Genomic DNA, 22,858 nt, shown 5'->3' with positions numbered 1-22,858 from the left:
AGAGAGAGAGAGAGAGAGAGAGAGAGAGAGAGAGAGATTTAACATAGGTGCTTCCCATTTGCTTTTCAGGGATATCTTTGCTGTTCCATCAAATAATAGTATCACATTTGAGGTAGAATATAAACACATTACTTTTCACATTGGTTTATTCATCAGTTACACACATACATCCCATATACACACAAACATATATAGACTTTACACAAGTGATTTCTAAATATTAACTATAGCTAATGAACATCATTCAGATTACTGTCACATGTGTACAACATCTCAGAAGGAAACACTTAAAAATAAATCAGTGGCACAACAATTTAATTTACTAACTAGTAATCCTAAAACAAAAGAGTAGCCCACTACCATTCATTAAAATTGAATTATATCTCATTTAGATGTAGTTGCTCATTGCAGTGGCCAGAATAATAGTGCAGAAGCTGTCTTCTTGGTAGTGGAGACAATCAAATGATGTAAGAGCTTATTCAAACAAGTTTATCATCGACTAATGTCACACACCACATCATCAATAATTTTCATATTAAATTATAATATCCCAGTGAATATTCTTTGAAATACAATTTACCTTTTGGAGAAACTTCATTAGTTCTTTATGCTAGCCTAGTAAATTGCTACTTTAGTGCTCCCTAGTGGTGAAAAGGAGCCAATGCGCTTTGAAAAGTAAGCTGGTTAATGCCTCCTAGTGGGCGATTCTCACTCAGATCAAGAGATTTGTTTTCCTTGCTACTCTGCTAGTGTAAAAAAAATAAAATAACCAAATTCCTTAAAGTGTCTGCATGTATGCACCTGTATAAATAACTATATAGGTAACGAATTTGCATAGAGTGTAATAGCAAGGAGATGTAAAACATGAAACACTGGCATGAGATTGTGGAGACGGAATGGTCCAGCTTTGATGCCAGCTAGACTTGATTTTAAATCCTGATAGTGTAAGTTCTACATGTGTGATGTTGGCATGTTATTATTTTGTAGGGTTGTTTTTAGGGCTATAAATAATATATATAAAGGTTTTAACATAATAATTGCTTCAAACACTATAGATATCATAATAATGTGAATAGAAAGAAGGGTTTTTCTTGTTAACATGGAGTTGTTTTTAGGGTAACAGGTGTTGTAAATTGCTTTTATCCCCTATTAACCAGGTAATGAAAAGCTACTTTTTCTTTCATGTCTACTAGTCTCCTTAGTGACCGATGGATAACACCCACCCATGTCTTCATGATTTTCTCATAAATTCGAGAATATTATTCACTAGCTTTATGAACAGTAGACTTAGCTGTCTTATGATAAGTAAAGAGCCAGCTTTTACCTATTTTTATCTGTTTATCTGTTCTCCCCATTTTCCCCTCTACCCTCAATTTCCTGGGAATGTCCTGTTATAGGGAACATTTTCCTCAGCTGTATTTGAGGTTCTTGGTTATGGGTGAATTCCAAAAGAAACTGTCAGTAACCTAGTTGCTTCTTCTGAGAATTTAGAATTTGGAACAAGAAATTTCCATCTTTCTGTGCTTTTTCTCATCAGCAGATAATACATAGACATGATATATTTGATTAGATATATTCATTAGTGTCTAATCATTTGTATAGTCTAAAGCAATATTTCTCAATTGGGCCATATAGGCCTTAGGGGCAGAGAGGTGGCATTGCCCCAAGTACTCCAGGCCTTTTAATATCCCATAATATGTTAAGTTTCAGCTTCACCAATCCCCAGATACTGTGATAATCAAAATGTGTCCTTGTTCTCTATTTGTAAAGGTCACCTGATGAGCACAGTAAACACTCCCAGTTGAGAGACATTTTATAAAGGAAACCACATAGCCAGTTCTCTACTTGGCACCTTTGAAAAATGTGTTTCTTATTTGCCAGTTATTGAGCAATTCAATAATTCAGACAACTAATTCTGCAACCATGGTGCACTGTCATCATCTTATAGTCTCTGCATTTTGCCTGCATAGATACCTGAAGGATATGAAACTTGCTAGAGACCCTCACAGAGTGAAGTGAAAACTTCGCCATCTTTCTCTATCTCCCTAAGATGGCTAATTATTGCCTGCTTTGAGTGGCTACAGCAGCTGTATTCTTGGATATGTGTTCAAAAAGAATTGCCGTCTCCCCACTGAACAGTAGTGTGTAAGAAAGGTAAACTTTAACAAGGAGAGTTGCAACAGAAGCCTAGGAGTGTTTGAACATGCCAATGAACTCTAGACCAAGAAAGTGGCATTCTATTTGTGGTTCTCGCCCAAGCCCCAAAGTAAATATAAATGTATCATATTACACATGCTTTTCAGGAAAAATCAAGACAGTAAGTGGTTTTCCACACTCCATGTAAGTAATTGTGTATTTTAATGTAGTTCTTCATGTCACAAGTAATTCTATAAACATTTACTTTCCTGAGTTATCTTATTTAATACAATATTTAGTGATTATTTTACTATTAGTGAACATGTATGAAGAAGATCATTTCATTGCCCAAGTGCTTATTTTTTTCATCTAGTATAAGAATTCTCTGTTATGGCAATATTTTCCTTAGCAGCCAAATATTCGATCATGAGAAATAACACAGCTGATGTGGTGGCTCATGCCTGTGATCTCAGTGCTTTGGGAGGTTAAGATGGGAGGATTGCTTGAGGCCAGGAGTTTGAGACCAGCCTGAGCAACATAGCTAGATGCTATCTCTACAAAAAATAAAAACAAAAAAATAAGCTGACCATGGTGGAGCACTCCTGTAGTCCTAGCTACTCAGGAGGCCAAGGTGGGTGATCGCCCACACAGGAGTTTGAGGCTGCAGTGAGCCATGATCATGCCATTGCACTGCAGTCTGAGTGACAGTCCCTGTCTCTTAAAAAAAAAAAAAAAAGTAAAATAAAATAGAAAGAAGTGACAGAAAAATAGCACCCACAAGTTTAGGGATACATCTTCAGTTTGACTATCTCTTTTTTGAAATGATTTAATTTACTCAATGAATGGCTATTTTAATTATTGTAAAATAAAGTTCTAAATTAAAGATATTAATTAGCCAGGAGCAGTGGCTCATGCCTGTAATCCCAGCACTTTGGGAGGCTGAGGTGGACGTATCATGAGGTCAGGGGTTTGAGACCAGCCTGACCAACATGGTGAAACCCCATCTCTACTTAAAAATACAAAAATTAGCCAGGCATGGTGGCACACACCTGTAATCCCAGCTACTTGGGAGACTGAGGAAGGAGAATCACTTGAACCCAGGAGGCGAAGGTTGCTGTGAGCTGAGAGTGCACCCATTGCATTCCAGCCTGGGCAACCGAGTGAGACTCTGTCTAAAAAAAGAGATGTTAGTTATTGTAAAAAGCTAAAATAAAGCTCTTTTGTGAAAATCAATATATCTGACTTTGAAATATAGTCAGTAAGGCCAAAAAAAGTTTCCAGTGAAAATTAATTATAATTTAACATAAACCACATTCTATTTCCTGCTTGATTATACTTCAATCTACTAATGTATACTGATGTAGTACCAAATCCATCTGATGCTGCCCTAGAATGCTGCTACCTGTATGTTTTCCTCCTCTAGTTTCTTTATATCATGTAGTAAAACGCTTTGCCTTCTTTTAAGCTGTTTTTGCCTCTGGTCTAGCGCTTGTACCATTTCCCTATCTTTGGAGAATACTGACTTCCTACCTCTGTACCACATCCACTTTTCATTTCTTTTATTCTGTGTTGAATGCATTTGCCTCAAATCGCCAGATTGTTTTTATCTGTCTGAAAAACTGATTTGAACCATCTGAAAATACTCCTGCCTGCCTTCTCTAGATTTGCCAACCTTTATTTTAAATTTGATCACATACCCATCAAAGTCTGAGACCCACAAACTAACTTTGGATGGACAGAGTGCATTCCTCTGCTTTAGACCAGTGTTTTATTTTTCATTAGCTATCATAATCCGTTTGTGACTCCTCAAATTAATTTGGTGGTCTGTGATCACTTTTAAAACATGAAATAGAGAAGCAAATAGAAATGATCAGTTTGATTTTATGAATGTGTGTATGTGCTAGTTATGATGTAAAATGTATTTACCTGTGCTGAATGTTGGAAAGCCTTGCTTTAAATGGGCACTATAATTTCAAGCTGCCTAAAGACTGCCCAATAATTGCTTCCACCTACCCTATCAATTCTGCTGTTGGTATATTCTTAGATTTTCCTGATATAACAATTTGTTCTAAAGTTAAAATTACCTTCAGACTCAAACCCATATTTTCATTCCAATTAGATAAATATACTCTTTAAGGTGGCTAGATTTAACAAATAAAACACAGGATGACCAGCAGTATTTGATTTCAGATAAACAATAGTTTTTAAAATGTTTGGCTCCAGTATTGTATGTTTATCTAGAATTCAAACTGAATTGCGTGTCTTATATTTTATCTAGCAAACTTAATTCTGTTTAAAAATTAACCCAGATACTCCTGACTCAGTTAAATCACTCATCTCAACTAGGTAAAGAGGCAAGGGTAGTTGAATGGGTGTGAAGACTGAAGGGAGAACATGATCAGAGAAGAAGGGAGAAAAAGCAAATGTGAGCTGTGCTTCTCTACAAATGGCACATTGGAGTAATTCTAATATTACCAGAGTTGTAACAAAACAAGCAGTACTGCAGGATTGATAGGAACTCAAAGAAAATATGAGAATCCTCCAACAGGGAGCATGAGGATTTGGGAGTGATTGTGCAAATCTGGCAGTTTCCTGGTTTTGCTATCGGAAACATCGTTTAGGCACAGGAATTCTGTTGGTCTTTAACAAATATTCACATGTCAGATACACTATCTATAGATAGATGAGTAGTTAGGGTTCTGACGCAAACTTCCTAAGAGATACAGTGAATACAAATTTGTTTAGGCAGGGCAGTATGTCTATCTGTCTAACTTATTATTGCTAGATGTGAACATTTTATCTGAGAGTTTTCTTGTTGAGTCTTGATCAAAGCCTTTTTCAGAGTTGCTTTGAAACTAATCAAACAATTACCAATAGATAATTCCAATATTTTTATATATCCAGGCACATTAATGCTGTAGAACCATATTGAGTAGTATTCAGGGATAATGATGGTGCCTATGCATTCAATAGATATTTCTTGAATAAATAAATATGTAGTCAAAAAATGTCTTTCCTTACACATATCTACAAATTAATTATTTCTTCTGTAGTAGTATAGTGATGTACACTGCTAGTCCTTTCCTATGCACAAATGGGTAAAAAAAATCCATTTTAATAGAAAAGAAAATTAGTTTCTGAGCACTGCAATTTTCTAACACATCTAGAAAAATATCAAAGCCACAGTTATATGTAAGTTACCACATTATATTCCACTTGGCCCCACATATGACAGTGGTTACACACCTTTTTAAGTCCTAAACTTCTCTCTTGAGATGTATGCAAAGATATACAATACATAAAACACAAAAAGACAGAGAGATGTTCCTTGAATTGGAAATGTGCATAGAGTCTAGATTTCTTTTCCTCAGATAGAGGACTCTCTGGAGTTTTGTTTCCTATATATTTATGAATCATGACATATGGGCTTTTAACAACATTTGGATTTATAGGCTCTGTTCAGTTTAAATTTTATGTTTTATAAATTTTCTATATCTTAATTATCCAGTTATAGATATTGCAGAGGGTTTGTGATACAATTTTTCTCAAATATAGATAAACAAATTTCACTGGCAGGTTATTTCTAATTTATTCTTCATCCATGATCTCCAAGATATTCATAAGAGAAAATGTCAGAAGTTTGACCCCAAGGGCAAATTCTTTTAGGAGCATACAATTTGATATTTGGCAAAAGCTACAGTGTTTATATATTTATTCCCGTAAAATAAAGATATCATTGCTATTCTCTAGATTCATTTTTAAAACAAAAGGTGGAGAAAGGCGATTTCAAAAATTAGTATAATTATATGAATTTTTGTTTGCTATAAAGCTCAATATCTGAAAAGGAGCACAATATACCAAAGTACCAAATTGTATTTTCAATCTACTGATATTTAGAAACACTAATCATTTTTTATTACACTAGTGAATTTAGGTTAAAATTGTATAATTTTGGTTGATAAATATTTTGATTAGCTTATTTTTATAAAGTGACTGTTACTACTCATGATTTGTGAATGTCACATGATGTCTCTATTTGAGCTCGCACATTAGCTTCATATCTTAGACCGAGAATGGCTTCTCTGCTGGTGAATTTCTTCTTACAATTAAATGTCTTGTTCCTTTAGGAATAGGCAGTTATTTACATTCCTCTCATAAATTCCATTAAAAGTGGATCCAATGCATTTGCTGACTGACTGCTAAAATATTATAGCATTGTCACAAAGCCAGCATTTTAGTTACCAGTTTTGCTGGAATGGAACAGATGGCCTGTTGATTTTTTCCAGGCAGAGCACTGTGTTGTTACTCCATAGTGTGAATTGTTCTTGTGGAACTTTGTAACCTGAGACAAGGTACAGAGTGCTTGATTGACCTTTGTATTTAGAAAGGCCACCGCAAACTGGTTAGAGCATTTTACACTTATAAAGAACTTCACACCAGGAAACATTATAAACATTTTAGAATAATTAACCTATGCTGTGAGGTTAATATCCCAGCTCTTTACGGATGAAACAGTTTCTGTCTTTTTTAATATCGATAACTAGGAGTGGCTATAAAACAGTGATTAAAGTGATAGGCTTTGAAACCACAATAGCGAGTCTTGTCTCTTGTACATAATTGGCAAAATACACAACCTTTCTGAAGCTTAGCTCTGTCATCTGTTAAACAGAGATCATGGTAGTGATCATGGTAATCTATTTGTGGGATTGTTGTGAGGATTAAATTATGAAACTCATGTAAAGTTCTGATTCAGCATAATCCGTTTACTAAATAATTAATGGAAAACAATCAGACATAGATTGCTTGATGACATTTTCTTCTGTGTAATGCAGCCAAAACAAATAATTGTCATGTAATTAATGAGAATCTTAATTTTGAGAATTGTTAACTCTCCACCATTTCAGGGACCAAAGATTTGCAGGTGTGTATATAATACAAACTGAATAGTTAGAAAGCCTTTTTATTGAATACCTTAGAAATGAAATATTGCAATTAGAGAGGAAGGATACTTGGGACTAAGAAAAGAAGACATGGTCAAATTCCCCATGTTTTAAAATTATTTTCTGTTATTATTTGTTACCTCAATTTGTACTATTTTATGGCTTGAGTTAAGGAGATAAACTTGCATTACATACTTACGATATGTATTCTGAAAAAATAGAGCAAATCAATTATTTGTTATTAAATTTTTTTTTATTAACTTCTTCCATTGTTCTTACTTTGTATTACTTCAGATCCAAGTTGGAAAGGTAATTTATTTCTGGAGACTCAGATATTAAAAAAGAAAACATAAGAAAACTTTATTATTATATATTATTGAATTTACACAATGAGTTTGGCAAATTAGTTTGCTTGTGGTTGCTTTTACAATTTCAGATTTTTTGATAACTCACATGGTTACCTTAACTACATTGTGTTAAAGTAAAGGCTAATAATATTTAGGAATTGCCAGTATTTGGCCTTATAGTTGTAGGGCTTTTTAAAGTACCATTTTTTTTCCTTCTTCAGAAAGGCAGGACATTGGCAAAGTAGACAATTATATCTGTCCGTGGATTTTTCAGGAATGTATTCCCAAGAGTTTTCTTGTCTTTTTTTTATAACGTACAGATGGAAGATAGGAAAGCATGCCCTATAGAACTTAAATCATTGAGCTTTCTGCAAGTGGATAAATTTATCACTAGATTACTAATGTTGTGCTATTTTTGCTCCAGAGGCTGATTTTATTGTTCTGCCCATCAAAAGATACTGTAGTTAAATTACTTTTATGTAGAAGTGTTACTATACTTTTTGGATGGTAAAGGTTATTTCTACTTCTAATTTATGGCAATAATTTAATCTATTATTTTCTGTATTACTGATGAATTCCAGTCCTAATGGACTTAGAATGTAATATTTCCACTGAAAACACTATCATTGTTTCCCAATACATAAATGAATTAAGGCCTTTAGAAGCGGTAAGTTATGAAAAATTTACCTTATGCCACAATTCCCCCACTTCTAAACCATAGCTAATTCTGAAATGGCCTTGATGTCTGGGGAGACACCGAAGTTCTTTGTCTCCACAGCTGACGAAATCAAGAATGCAGATACACCAAGGGTGAGGTTTGAGCAGAAATTTCATAGGCAAAAGAAAGAGAACAGCTCTCTGCTGCAGAAAAGGGTCCTGAAAAAGTGTTGCTGTTCTGCTGGGAAATGCAAGGGTTTTTATAAGCAAGTTAGTGGGGAGGAAGTATCTCATCTATATAGGGCACAGAAAACCTGTTAGGACTAAAGTATGTCATTTGCATAGGGTGTGACCTCTGGCAGTCCCCACCCCAACCATTTATTGCCCAGGCAGGTCCTTAGCCTGAGTTAGTCCATGTTGCTTATCTTTTTCCCAATTTGCCTGTGCTAAGCAGGGTGCAGAACCCTCATGGTGGACATGCTAAGCCCAGGGTAGTTCTTTCTATCAGTGCAGCTGTACGCATCACCCCTGTACAAGCTTCTAGCTTCCTTATCTGAGTATGCCCCAAAAAGGAAAGGAATGTGCTCATTAACACAGTGCTTACTGGAACCCACTGTATGAATGTGAAAGTTGCTAATTACACAGAGGCCTCCCTCTTTGTGCTGGAACTTATTTCCTTATCTCTGTCTGCAACCCGACCATCCAAGCTGTTAGAGTAGAAAGTCTGCTGAGGAATCTTTCCCCTATTTGCCTAGTTAGTTTCTTCCTTCTCTCTTAATTCACAGTTAAAAAATAATAATAATAACAAATCTTTTCCATGACTCTAGTTGAAGAAAGTTTAAGAAGCACTGACTTTTTCTATGATGATGTTTTGATGCTTTGGTTTTTGTGAATACATATATATATACTATATATATATATATATATATATATATGTATATATATATATATATATATATTATATATATATAAAATCTGCTTTCCCTGGGCCCTTGGCATTTTTCTTATTTGTCTATTGGATAAGCCACTCATGGTTCATTAAATATACAGAAATAGACCAGTATTTGGGAAATTCATGTTTTACCTCCAGCATTTTACTTTGTCCCCTGCTGTATAACAATGACAATTCATTTCATCTCTTTATAGCAGTCAACCAATTGGTCAAAAGGTTACTGGAAAATCTGTTTTAACCATTTGCTAAAATACTGGCAGTAAAAGCACAGTGAAAAGTATAACATTATATAAACATAAGAAAAGAAGTCTAAATTCATACAAAATAACATTTCTAAGAAATACATGCCTCATAATTATTTACTTGATAAATAATGTTAGATCGTTAGTTTATAAGGTTCAATATGGCTATGTTCTAGTTCATCCTTTGCATATTTATTTTTTGTTTTGAGCAGTATATTTAATATGTGGTTGATCACATGGAAGTTGTGTTTCTTTAGTGCTTAGTTCAGACGGATCAAGACTAATATCTATTCTTCATGTTTTGCATCATTATCACTAATGAGAAAGAGTGTTTCTGTGTTTATAAACAAATTCTAAGGAAATCCTCTTTATCTTTCTGAAATATAAAAAAATGTTTTTAAGAATACATTTTCAAGTGAACAAATATACTATAAAATGTTCTGTACTGTATATTCAAAATCCAATTTCTATCTAGAAACAGAATAGTGACATTGGAAAACTGGGTCCAGTATCACTATTTATGAATGATTATAGCATTTTACATAGTTAATTGTAATATAAGTAGAATGATATTTTTAGTATCTGAATCAAAATATTTTTAAATTTCTGTTCTTTCTAGGTTTTATTTGCAACTGCTATTACATATTGCAAGAAAGATATTAGGCCTTCCATAAATGAACTGCCTTGAGGGACATGTCCCTGAGTTTAATCACCGTTTATGAATATCTATTTAAAGTTGATTTAACATTTCAAACATTCATTCCCAGCAAATGAGAACAGGTCTTTCATTAGCGTAAAGGTCATAGAGGTGCTTAGCATAGGCCTCAAGTTAGAAGAGGATTGGTGCATAAGCTTTCAGTGCTATCCCTGAATGAGGTTAAAGAAGGATGCCCACAGAATCAAATGGCAGTATTTCATCACATAGGTTTAATTATGAAATGTAATTATTCAAATACACCATAATTTAAGAATATTCCAAGGACAGGACACTTTTAATTTTTTTTGTTTGTTTTTTAAGAGGCAGGATCTCACTCTGTCATCCAAGCTGGAGTGCAGTAGCGTAATAAAAGCTCCCTGCAGCCTCAAACTCCTGGGCTGAAGCATGCCTCCTGCCTCAGCCTCCTTGACTCGCTGGGACTACAGGCACACACCACCATGCACAACTAATTTTTAAAATTTTATATAGAGTTAGGATCTATGTTGGCTAGGTTGTCATGAACTCTTAGCCTCAAGTGATCCTCCAGCCTCAGCCTTCCAAATTGTTGGGATTATAGGTGTGAGCCACTATGTTGAAAACTTCAGCAGTGAAGGTTGTCTAGGATATTTTCTTTTTCTTTTTTCTTTTTGCTAGCTTTATTGAGGCATAATTGGCAAATGAAAATTGTAGCCAGGTGCAGTGGCTCATGCCTGTAATCCCAGAGCTCTGGGACACCAAGGTGGGAGGATTGCTTGAGGCCCAGGAGTTCAAGACCAGATTGGGCAACATGATGAGACCCTGTCTCCACAAAAAAACAAAAAAACAAAACAAAACAAAAAAAAAAAAGGGAAGAAAGAAAGAAACGAAAAACCTAGGCATAGTGGTGTGCACCTGTAGTCCTAGCTAATTGGGAGGCTGAGGCAGGAGGATAAATTGCTTGAGCCCAGGACCTTGAGGCTACAGCGAGCTATGATTTCAGCACTACACTCCAGTCTGGGCAATAGAAAGAGACCCTGAGACCCCTGTCTCAAAACACAGATTGTATATATGTTATGTGTACAACATGTTTTTGTATACATATATATTGTGAAATTATTACCACAGTCAAGCTAATTACCATATCCATCACCTCATATAGTGACCATTTGTGGGTACATGTGGTAACACATGAGATTTAATCTATTAATGAATTTTAAGCATACAATACAGAATTATCTATAGTCACTATGCTGTACATTTGACTTATTCATATATCTCCAGAACTTATTCATACAACATAACTGAAACTTTGTACCCTTGACCATTATCCCTCATTTTCCCTACCATCCAGCCACCGGAACCACCACTGTGTTCTACTCTCAGCTTTTATGAATTTGACTTTTTCAGTTTCCATATACAGGTGAGATTATGCTTGTTTTTCTATGTCAGATATGTTTCCCTTATCATAAGATCCTCCAGGTTTATACATGCTGTTGCAAATGACAGGATTTCCTTCTTTATTTAGGGCTGAATTATATTTCATTTTATGTGTGTAATGACATGAAATATATATGTATATATACAATTATAAAATTAAATGTGTGTGTGTATATATATATATATATATATATTATATTTTCTTTATCCATTCATTAGTGGACACTTCTGTTGTCCCCATATATTTTTTTTTGTTTGAGACAAAGTCTCACTCTATTGCCCAGGCTGGAGTACAGTGGCATAATCTAGCCTCACTGCAAACTCTGCCTCCTGGGTTCAAGTGATTCTTCTGCCTCAGCCTCTCAAGTAGCTGCCATTACAGGTACCTGCCACCACGCCTGGCTAATTTTTGTGATTTTAGCAGAGATGGGGCTTCACCATGTTGGCCAGGCTGGTCTCAAGCTACTGACCTTAGGTGATCCACCCGCCTCAGCCTCCCAAAGTGCTGGGATTACAGGTGTGAGCCACCTCACCTGGCCTAGTCGTTCCAGCATCTTAGCTATTATGAATAAGGCTGCAGTGAACATAGGAGTGCAGATATCTCTTTGAGATAATGATTTCATTTCTTTTGGATATATTCCCAGAAGTGGAATTGCTGGATCATTTAGCAGTTCTATTTTCAATGTCTAGGAGAACCACCATATTGTTTTCCATAATGACTGGGTTGATTTACGTTTTCACCAGTAGTGCACAAGGCTTCCCTTTTATCATTTCCTTGCCAATACTTTTTATCTTTGACTTTTTGATAATATAGCCATTCCAACAGGTGTGAAGTGATATCTCATTGTGGTTTTGATTTTTATTTCCTTGATGATTAATGATGTTGAACATTTTTTCATATAGCTGTTAGCCATTTGTATGTCTTCTTTCGGGAAATGCCCATTCATGTCCTTTGCCTGTGTCTTAGTCTGTATGGGCTGCTATAATGAAATAACCTGGACTGGACAATTTATAGGCAATAGAAAATTATTACCCATAGTTACAGAACTTAGGAAGCCCAAGACCAAGGTACCAGCATGCTTAGTGTCTGATAAGAAACAATTCCTCATAGATGGTGACTTCCTTCTTGGTGGAAAGGCAAAAGAGACAAACACACTTCCTCAGACCTTTTCTATATGGGCACTAATCTCATTTATGAAAGTACAGCCTCCCAAAGACCTTACATCTGAACACTGCTGCACTGGGGATTAAGTTTCAATAAAAAAAGTTTAAGAAGACACAGACATTCAAAATATAGCAACCCATTTTTAAATCAGGTTATTTGTTTTATTGCTATTAAGTTTTTGAGTTCTTTATATATTTTGGACATTAACCCTTTATTATGTATGGTTTGCAAATGATTCCTCCTATTCTATGGGTTGTCTATTCATTGTATTCATTGTTTACTCTAAGGAAGATTTTTAGTTTATGTAATCATACATATATACACACACAGTATATATACTATATACAGTATATATACTATATATAGTATATGTTGCTGTTTATGTAATCCTATATATATATATATATACACACTATATATATGTAGTTTGTGTGTGTGTGTGTATATACATATGTAATCCTATATACACACAGTATATATATATATATATATATAATATACACACACACACATATACACACCTACATATATACATGTATATATGTTTTATTTTAGTTTATGTAATCCTATAATATAGTATATAGTACATATATATACACAAATATATATATATACACACACATATATGTAATCCTATATATATAGTGTATGTATATACACACACATATACACACACATATATATACTATATATACACACACATATATATACTATATATATATAATCCTATATATATAGTATATATTATACACACACACACAGTATATATATATGTGTGTATATATGTGTGTATATATGTATGTGTATATATCTATATATAGAGAGATTTATATATACACACACACATTTAAGTCTTTAATTCATGTTGAGTTTATTTTTGTATAAAGTGTGCTACAAGGGCCAATTTTATTCTTCCACATTTGGATATCCAGTTTCCCAACACCATTTATTGAAGAGTTTATCCCTTCTTCTTGTGTGTTCTTGGTATATTTGTCAGAGATTATTCTTTCTTTTTATAGTTTTCATTGTATAGATCTTTTACCATCTTAGTTAAATTTTTTTTCTATTTTATTTTTGATGCTATTTTAAATAATATTGTCTTTTTTTGCATAGTTCATTGTTAATGTATAGACATGTAGCTGATTTTGTATCTTGATGTTTTTATCTTGCAACTTTACTGGATTTGTTTACTAGTTCTTACTTTGTTTTGATGGGGTATTTAGGATTTTGTGTCTATAAGATCATTTCAGTTGTAAACAAAGAAAATTTTATTTCTTTCTTTCAAGTTTAGATGACTTATCTTTTTCTAGCCTTTTATTACTCTGAGTAGGACTTCTAGTACCATATTAAATACAAGTGGTAAGAGTGGGCATCCTTGTTCTATTCATGATTTTAGGAGAAAAGTTTACGTTTTTCACCACTGAGTATGACATTAGCTGTAGGCTTGTTATATATGGCTTTTATTATATTGAGGTACATTTCTTCTATACATATTGTTAAGAGTTTTAATCATGAATGAATGTTGAATTTTGTCAAATGCTTTTTCTGAATCAATTGAGATGATTATATTATTTTTATCCTTCATTCTGCCAGTGTGGTTAATCTCATTTATTGATTTGTGTATGTTAAAACATCTTGCATCCTGGGGATAAAATCCACTTTACTATAGGGTATAATTCTTTTAATGTGCTTTTAAATTTTGCTTGCTAGTTTTGGTCGAGTTTTGCATCTATGTTCATTCAGAGAAATTGGCTGTAAACTTTTTTGGAGAATTTTTGTCTGACTTTGGTATCAAGGTAATGCTGGCTTCATAGCATGAGCTTGGAAGTGTTCCCTCCTACCCAGTATTTTTGTTTCTTTTTTTTTTTTTTTAGCTGGGATTGGGGGAAGGAGTTTGAGAAGGATTATTGTTAATTCTTCTTGGAATGTTGGGTAGAATTTACCAGTTATGACATCAGGTCCTGGGATTCTATTGGGAGGTTTTGAATTACTGATTTGATCCTCTACTCACTATTATTCTGTTCATATTTCCTGCTGTTTATGATTCAGCCTTGGTATGTTGCACATTTCTAGGAATTTATGCATTTATTTTGTGTTATCCAATTTGTTGGCACATATAATTGTTCATAGTAGTCTCATGATTCTTCATATTTCTCTAATATCATTTGTAACGTCTCTTCATTTACTTATAATTTTATTTCATTCCTTTTTCTTGGTCTAAGTAAAGTTTTGTCAATTTTCTATATCTTTTCAAAAAATAAATAACTGAGTTTCGTTGATCTTTTCTATTGTTCTTCTAGTCTCTGCCTTATTTATTTCTGTTCTGATCCTTATTATTTCCTTTTTTCTGTTAACTTTGGACTTCATTCTTCTTTCTCTAGTTCTTTGAGGTATAAAGCACGGTTATGTGATATCTTTTTTCTTCTTTTAAAAATTAATTAATTGATATTATTATTTGTTTTTTGAGACAGGCTTTCCCTCTGTCACTCATGCTGGAATGCAATGGCATGATCATATCTCACTGCAGTATTGAACTCCTGGGTTCAAGCTATCCTCCCACCTCAGCCTCCTGAGAAGCTGGGATTACAGGTACATGCCAACATGCCCAGCTAATTTTTTTCACTTTTTACAATTTTGTTTTAGAGGCAGAATCTTACTATGTTACCCAGACTTGTTTCAAACTCCTAACCTTAAATGATCCTTCCTCTTCAGCTACCCAAGTAGCTGGGATTACAGGCGTGAGCCACCATACCTGGCTCTTTTTCTTAACGTGGCATTTGTTGCTAAACACTTCCCTGTTGAACTGCTTTTGCTGTATTCCATAAGTTTTGATATGTTGTGTTTTCAGTTTCTTGCGCTTAAGCTGTTTCTTGATTTCCTATTTGATTTCTTCTTTGTTCAAGAGTGTGGTTTTTATTTTCATATATTTGTAAATTTTTTTTATTTTTCTCCTATTATGATTTCTAGTTTCATACCAGTATGTGCTTCATATGATTTCAGTTTTCTTAAATTTGTTAGGACTTGTTTTGTGGCCTAACATATGATCTATCTGAAGATTCTTCCTGGTTGACTTGAGAAGAATGTGTATTATGCTGCTATTGGGTTCTAAGTTTTGTATATGTCCATTAGATTCATTCAGTTTCTAGCGTTGTTCAAGTCTGCTGCCTTATTCACTTTCTGTATGAATTATCTATTTACTATTGAAAATGACATATTGAAGTTCTCTGCTATTAATGTGTTGCTGTTTGTTTATCTCTTCAGTTCTATTAACATTGGCTTTATATATTTAGGTGCTCTGATTTCAGATATATATATGCTATTGTTATATTTTCTTGATGTATTGACTTCTTTATCATTATGTAATGACTTTCATTGCCTCCTGTGACAATTTTTAACAAATACTCTATTGTGTCTGATGTAAATATAGCCAGCCCTGATTCCTTTTGGTTACCATTTGCATGGAATATATTTTTCTATCCTTTCACTTTCAGCCTATGTGTCCCCTTAAATGTGAAACTTTTGTAGGCCGCATATAGTTGGTTCTTATTATTATTATTTTTAATCCATTCAGCCACTCTGACTTTTGATTGGAGAATTTGATCTGTTTATGTTTAAAGTAATTATAGGTAAGAACTTGCTATAGCCATTTTGCTAATTGTTTTATGACTATTTCTCAATTTCTTCCTTTCTTGGTCTCTTCCTTTGTGATTTCATGATGTTTTTGTAGTTGTATGTTTTGATTACTTTTTCTTCATCTTTTGCATATCTTACAGTTTTTTAAATTTATGATTACCATGGGACTTACACAAAGTATCTTATAGTTATAACAAACTATTTTAAGCTGGTAACAGCTTAACTTCAACTGCTTCAAATACTTGGTGCCTGGAATGTAATGGTGGGCCTCTTGCTGGGGTCCAAAGTTGAAGTTGAGTGCTCACTTCACTGTCCTTCAGCCGTGTGGAGAACTTCTTTCTCCAAGTTGTGCTGCATAGGTTTGAGAGAGAGTTGACACATGTAATGTGAAACCATCTTTTCTATTTTCTTAGTTGAGTCTTTTCTTATTTCTGTGCTCCACTCAGGTGCTCTAGTCACTTACTTGGCTTCCTTAGTTGTTGTGAAGATATTTTTGTGCATGGATGGTTATTCAAGTTCATGTTTCTATAAGGCGATAAATGCTAGAAACTCCTATTTCACCATCTTCGTGACTCTTGAAAATTCCAGAACTCTTAATTTCGAATAGGCCTGGGAGAAAAGATTCTGAATAAGGAAAATTTTTTTTTCTCTTTACCTGCATTGTAGGAGAAATAAATATTACTTTTCAGAAATGAGCATGAGATGTGAAAAGCCTGCTTGGAAGATCTTTCTTCCCTGTGCATAGGAGGACTCTGTGGTCTGTGGGCACCAGAGAATATGAGGTGGGGAAGAAAAGATTCAGGGAGAGTGGAATGCCATGGCAGGTGTCCCTATAAAATGAATTCTAAACACCAAGAAAACTATTCCTAAATAAGTTCTTTTATCTTATATAATATATAGTGATACGCCAAGTACTATGTCAGAGCCACACCAGAAAGAATAATAAGATAAAATACTTGCTTAAAAAATCTTTTCTAAGATACAAAGTGGGGCTTTGTATTATTTCATGCAGACATGTATACATGAGCACAAATATATTTTTGACCATTACATGTACTATTTTTCAGAGTAAAGCTATAAAGCTAATGTGATAAGATTAATAATAATTTCAAGAAAAATTGATGTGGGGCTAAATGCTGCTGGACAAGTCATAAGATTGATTCAGGTCAATGATAAAGCTACCTAGGAGGGATTTCTACACAAGTGCTTTATTAGCATGGGGAAAAGAGCAGATTTCAGAAAGTATCAGGGCCATAGAAGCCAATGGAGTGTTTCTCCAACTCCAGCACTTACCTATCTATCTTTTAATGAAAGCTTTCTCTTTTATAAAGTAGATAAAAGATTTAATAGAAATCTAGAAAAACCAATGGAGCCTTTACCTGAAATCCTACTTGTTAATAAATTTACTGGTCAGACCCATTAGTTCTAATGGAGAATAACTTGATATGATTTAAATATAAAATATAAGGAAGGAGCATGCATTATAGATTTTTTTTCTTCTGAGTTATTATAAAATATTTCTTAATGGAGTAAGAAAATAATGATCTTTAATCAAATAAATAAATCGGGTGAAAGTGTTTGTTCCCTCTGTAAAAATTAAAAAAATAGGATTCAAATTCATATTTGCTTCTCTGTGTGTATGTGTTTATAGAGAAAGAAAATGAATGAGAATATAAATTGTATAAATATTTTATTATTAAATAACATAATTTTTTTTCACAAAATGGTTTAGAATTGTTCTAATCATTTTCCTCACACAATCATTGCATAGTCTGAAGCAGTAGTTTTTGAAGTCTGGATATCTTACTCTATCAATATTATATTTAAAAGTAAGAGTTCTATTTTTCAACCCCTAGGGGTGTTAAATTTTAATAACCTGTATATGGATTATCAATGGCTGATTTTAATTGTAAGCCTATTTCTCCTCTTCAGTATTCTTATGGCTTCTTTTCCCTTAAAGTCAATAGGATAGGCTAAGTGATACAAACTGATTTTAATATTAAATTAAGAGAAAAATGAGCTTTATAATTTTGGATCTTAGTATATGGGGTTTCCTCAAGGCTATGCTCCTATAGCATGGATAAGCAAAAGTTGACTCCATCACCACTAAGGGGACTAGCACTCATTTACACTCAATTATACATTTGGTACACATTTTCCCTCATTTTTACTAAGCTAAAGTACACCAGTGCTCATAAGGGCTATAGATGCACTTAAGAAATCATTTGTGGCATATATGTCTTATTTGCAACTCATTTATTCGTATTTCTTATCTTATATTTCATGTTAAATATTAGTGCTATATTGGAAACCTGAAGCCCTGAATCACATTTCTTAGTAGCACTGTCTGACTCACTGTCAGCTTTTATTTAAAGATATTTAACTATCTATCAGTTTCACTTAAGGAATTATTAGATTTGATGAGAGAACTTGGTGTTCGAAATGTTAATATTTATAAAATTACTGTAATGGGAGTATGGATTTCTAACTTGATTCTACATTATGGTTCTGAAAACAAAGCTTTGTATAGGGCACAGAAAAAGCTTGCTCTGACAGTCAATGTGAGCTATTACGGACATATATTATAAAAAATTTGACATAAAATAAATGAAAAGGGTGGCCTAAATGCATTTCCAGGTGTGTCATTTTCTGTGGAAGGGGTGATTCACTGCAGTAAATATATACATGAGTTCGATTTGAATTTATTTTTTATTCTCACTTAAAATATTTTGAAAAGAAACAATGCAGAATGTTCATTATATAAAACCCAAAGTTTATTGCTCCTATTTGGGGCTAAATTTTTTAAAAAGTATGTAAAATTGGATACAAATTTGATTGTGCTAGCAGTAAGTTTAAAAACAATGTTGGCAATGTTTAATTATAAGGAAAATTCACTAGAATATCTGTACACTGTGATTATTTTACCTAAAGAAATGCAAAAATATAAACAGATGCCCATCCAGATGTGGCTGATTTTTTTCTCCACGTGGCATTATTGGCTCTTATTAAGAGACATCTAATCAAGTTTAATAGATATTTCTTGAAATGATGCATGGTATGCAGTGCATGCTTTCATTGTGCTTCCTGCCATTATGGAATAACGTGTCTTATTTGGAAATACAATGATCATTTCTATTAAATCATGTTCAGTCAGCTCATATAATAATACCTATATTTTGTGAATCATTTCAGATTTCAGAGAGCTATGCATTCCTACCAAGAGAAGCGGTGACACGATTTTTAATGAGCTGCTCAGAGTGCCAGAAAAGAATGCATTTAAACCCAGATGGAACAGATCATAAAGGTAGCTGCAGTGTCAAATAGTGAGATTTAAAGTAATTTGATTCATAATGGCAATTTATATCTCCCATTTTTATAAAAACATGGTAGACTGAAACAGTTCAACAAGTCAGATCATCTCATTTATTCAAGTAGGAGGCAGTGAATTTTGAATATCCACTTACAAAGTAATTCAGTGCTCATTCTTAGAAGAAAGACAGTTTCAGCTGTGGCAAATAACATTTTTCCCTGTAATAATGTTTTAATTTTCATTTATTATATATATTTCATGGTATTTTAGATATATTCAGCAAGGAAATTGGTTTCTATCAATGTCTTTTTAAATCTACTGATTCCTTATTTCTAAAAATTATTAATAATGTGGAGTTTCTTTACTAAAAAGTTTTACATAAAAATTATGATTTGGCTTTACCTCTCATTAAAATTATCTAAATTATTTGGCTAAATATGACTTTCTCTCAGGGATTATATCAGTCTAAGAGATACATTTGTGCTGGCTGATTCCTATGTCTTGGAAGTTAGATAAAATGGCCAAAAGAAAAAAAATTGAGCAAATGTCCTTTGGCATTCAAAAAGTACATATAGAAAGTAAAGCAAAGAAGAAAAATATAAATAATTGTGCTAATCACCACATTAGCTTTATTCATTGTTACTCAGGATGTTTAGAAGGCCTCCTGCATTTAGAAATAATTAATTTATTAGTACTGTTAAACAATGTCGATGGAACCTTACCAGTTATTTTTTCTACCATCCAGCTATAATACTACCATACTTTAAGACACTTGGTATCTAGAATCCTGTTTCAATTTGGAGAAATAGATCATTTTCAAATTACAGGTAGAATGCAGTATCACTTTCATTACCCATTAAAAATGTTTTATTACAGATAATGGAAAACCTCCCACTTTGGTGACCAGCATGATTGACTACAATATGCCAATTACCATGGCCTACATGAAGCACATGAAACTGCAGCTGCTAAACTCACAGCAAGATGAGGTAAAATAAAAACACCTACGTTTGTATCACTTACCACTTGGGAAGAAGCTTGATAACCTTGACTATCATATTAAGCATGATGACATTTTGAAGACAGTAATTTATTTTTTAATGATTGAATCTCACCACAGTTGCACAGATGGAGAAAGTGAGCAGAAACTCCTAGCCTACAATATAGACCCCTGTCTTAACACCTATATCTTAGTGTTACATGGGAATTTGTTTGCTACCAAGAAAAATACATTTTCCTTAGTAGACCATCATTGAGCTGGCCTTGGTAAAGTATTACAAAGTTTAGAAGGGGTAAGTTCACAATAAAGTATGCCAAATAGTGGGGATTCTAAGGACATTTACGTACTAAGGCTATTTTGCATGGCAATCAGAAAAGTAGATTTTTTTTCTTTTTTTTTTTGAGACGGAGTTTCACTCATGTTACCCAGGCAGGAGTGCAATGGCGCGATCTCGGCTCACTGCAACCTCCGCCTCGTGGGTTCAGGCAATTCTCCTGCCTCAGCCTCCTGAGTAGCTGGGATTACAGGCACGCGCCACCATGCCCAGCTAATGTTTTGTATTTTTAGTAGAGACGGGGCTTCACCATGTTGACCAGGATGGTCTCGATCTCTTGACCTCGTGATCCACCCACCTCGGCCTCCCAAAGTACTGGGATTACAGGCTTGAGCCACCGCGCCCGGCCCAGAAAAGTAGATTTAATGGATATTTCAAGTATAATCATTTCTCCACCATTCAAACCTTATATAAATTTTAAAGTTATTTTTTAGTTAACTGCTATTCCATATATTATTTATTCACTTGTGTGCATTTCCTAGAGGCGATTTGTGGTCATTCTCATTTAGAAGTGTTTTGATATTTTAAGTTGTCCTATTTAATTTGTATAGTGAGAATTTAGCAACATGCTGCATGTATAGACACTAAAAACATATTTATTATACTTTGTAGGATTCTAGTTAGCTAGCCGTTTTGGTTAAAGCTATATCAAAGCAGGGACTATGTTATATATGCATAGCTTATAGTCTCTAAAACAAATAACACTAGCAGATATACAATAGGTGCTGAGTACATCCTTGTTGACTAGTTAATACTCAATAGATGCATTCGAGTTATTTATATTAGGAGCAGGTAGAGGTCCTCAGGCTAATAAATTATCTCCTTGAAATTTCTCTAAAATAGGAAATGAGGTTAAATGTTTATTTTTCAAATATAGAATTATTTGTTAAGGTATGATTGTCATCTTTAAAAATTACTTGGTTGAACTTATGCATAAAACTCAAGTTTTTAGTTTTCGTATGTATTTAAGTGGGTTTAATCTCAAAACTGTATTTATAACATTGTTTTATCTCAATAGACTTTATTCAGGGTATGCTTCATGCAAAAATTCATACTAATGCAGTGGTAATATTGGATTTTGTAATGCCAGATGACTTCATATAAATCATTGAATAAATAGTAATAAAATCATTGGGTTAAATACATCAATGACAATTAAGAAAATACTAATGTTCATCCATTCCTGAAGAATTATAAAAAAAACTATTTCCACGATTCATTATATAGTTGAAAAAATTTTTTAAATGTCTCATACACTAGTTAGTGCTGTCAGATTATTTGTAGAAAGCTCATTTAGATGTTGATATGTTTATTTCTAGGCCAAAATGTAAGAAGATCCACTTTGTGCCAACAGTGCAGCCCACATATGCTGATCCCTTCTGGCTTCTAAAAAATCATAAGTATTTCATACAAAAGAAATAGACCCTTTAAAATTTATAATTAGATTAGAAAAATAACTCTTATCCTTACATTTTGAAAATACTAAATTGATGTCACACTGACTTAAAATATTTAAATAACTAGTTAGATTATTTGCAAAATTTTTAGTAAATTGTGATTATTGAAAGATGAGAAAGAGGTTGAGTAAAAAAAGTCACATTAAAATGGAATTTAAGTGAAATATTCCTGTGTAATAAATTATATTTAAATTTGAATAAGCATTAATCCAATTAGTCCAACGAATATTTATTCAGTACTTTCTATGTATCTGGCACTCTTGAAGAAAAACGGTGAATCAATTGAGAAAAATCTTTATCTTTTGTAGGGGTGAACAGTTAATAAAGAAAATAATGGCCATATGTATATAAAAAGAAAATAACGGCCATATGTATACATTTCTTCTTTATTAAGAGAAATGAAGACTAGGCATGGGACTCTCTTTAGAACTAGGGATCCCAATTTTAAAGGGCTTTATTAAAATGTATCATTTGAGTAGAAGTGAAGAAAATATGTGTATGTATCAGAGGGATAGAGTGAAATGTTCCTGAGGCAGGTGCATATCTACTAGCTGTAGGAATAGCAAAACAGT

The 22,858-nt window shown here is 33.4% G+C and overlaps 1 protein-coding gene across 10 annotated transcripts in view; it reads left to right on the top strand.

Moving 5' to 3' along the window:
- Positions 1-22,858, top strand: part of NOL4 (nucleolar protein 4) — a 372,161-nt gene that overhangs the window by 88,814 nt on the left and 260,489 nt on the right. For all 10 annotated transcript variants that reach the window (XM_017507140.2, XM_017507139.2, XM_037730927.1 and 7 more), the window contains 2 exons: positions 19,378-19,489; positions 20,372-20,484. In XM_017507140.2, the coding sequence (XP_017362629.1) occupies positions 19,378-19,489; positions 20,372-20,484 (225 nt within the window). The remainder of the gene's footprint in view (positions 1-19,377; positions 19,490-20,371; positions 20,485-22,858) is intronic.

Source organism: Cebus imitator, unplaced genomic scaffold (assembly GCF_001604975.1).
Source record: "Cebus imitator isolate Cc_AM_T3 unplaced genomic scaffold, Cebus_imitator-1.0 Scaffold369, whole genome shotgun sequence".
NCBI lineage: Eukaryota > Metazoa > Chordata > Mammalia > Primates > Cebidae > Cebus > Cebus imitator.
This window is presented reverse-complemented; position numbering and strand designations above follow the sequence as displayed.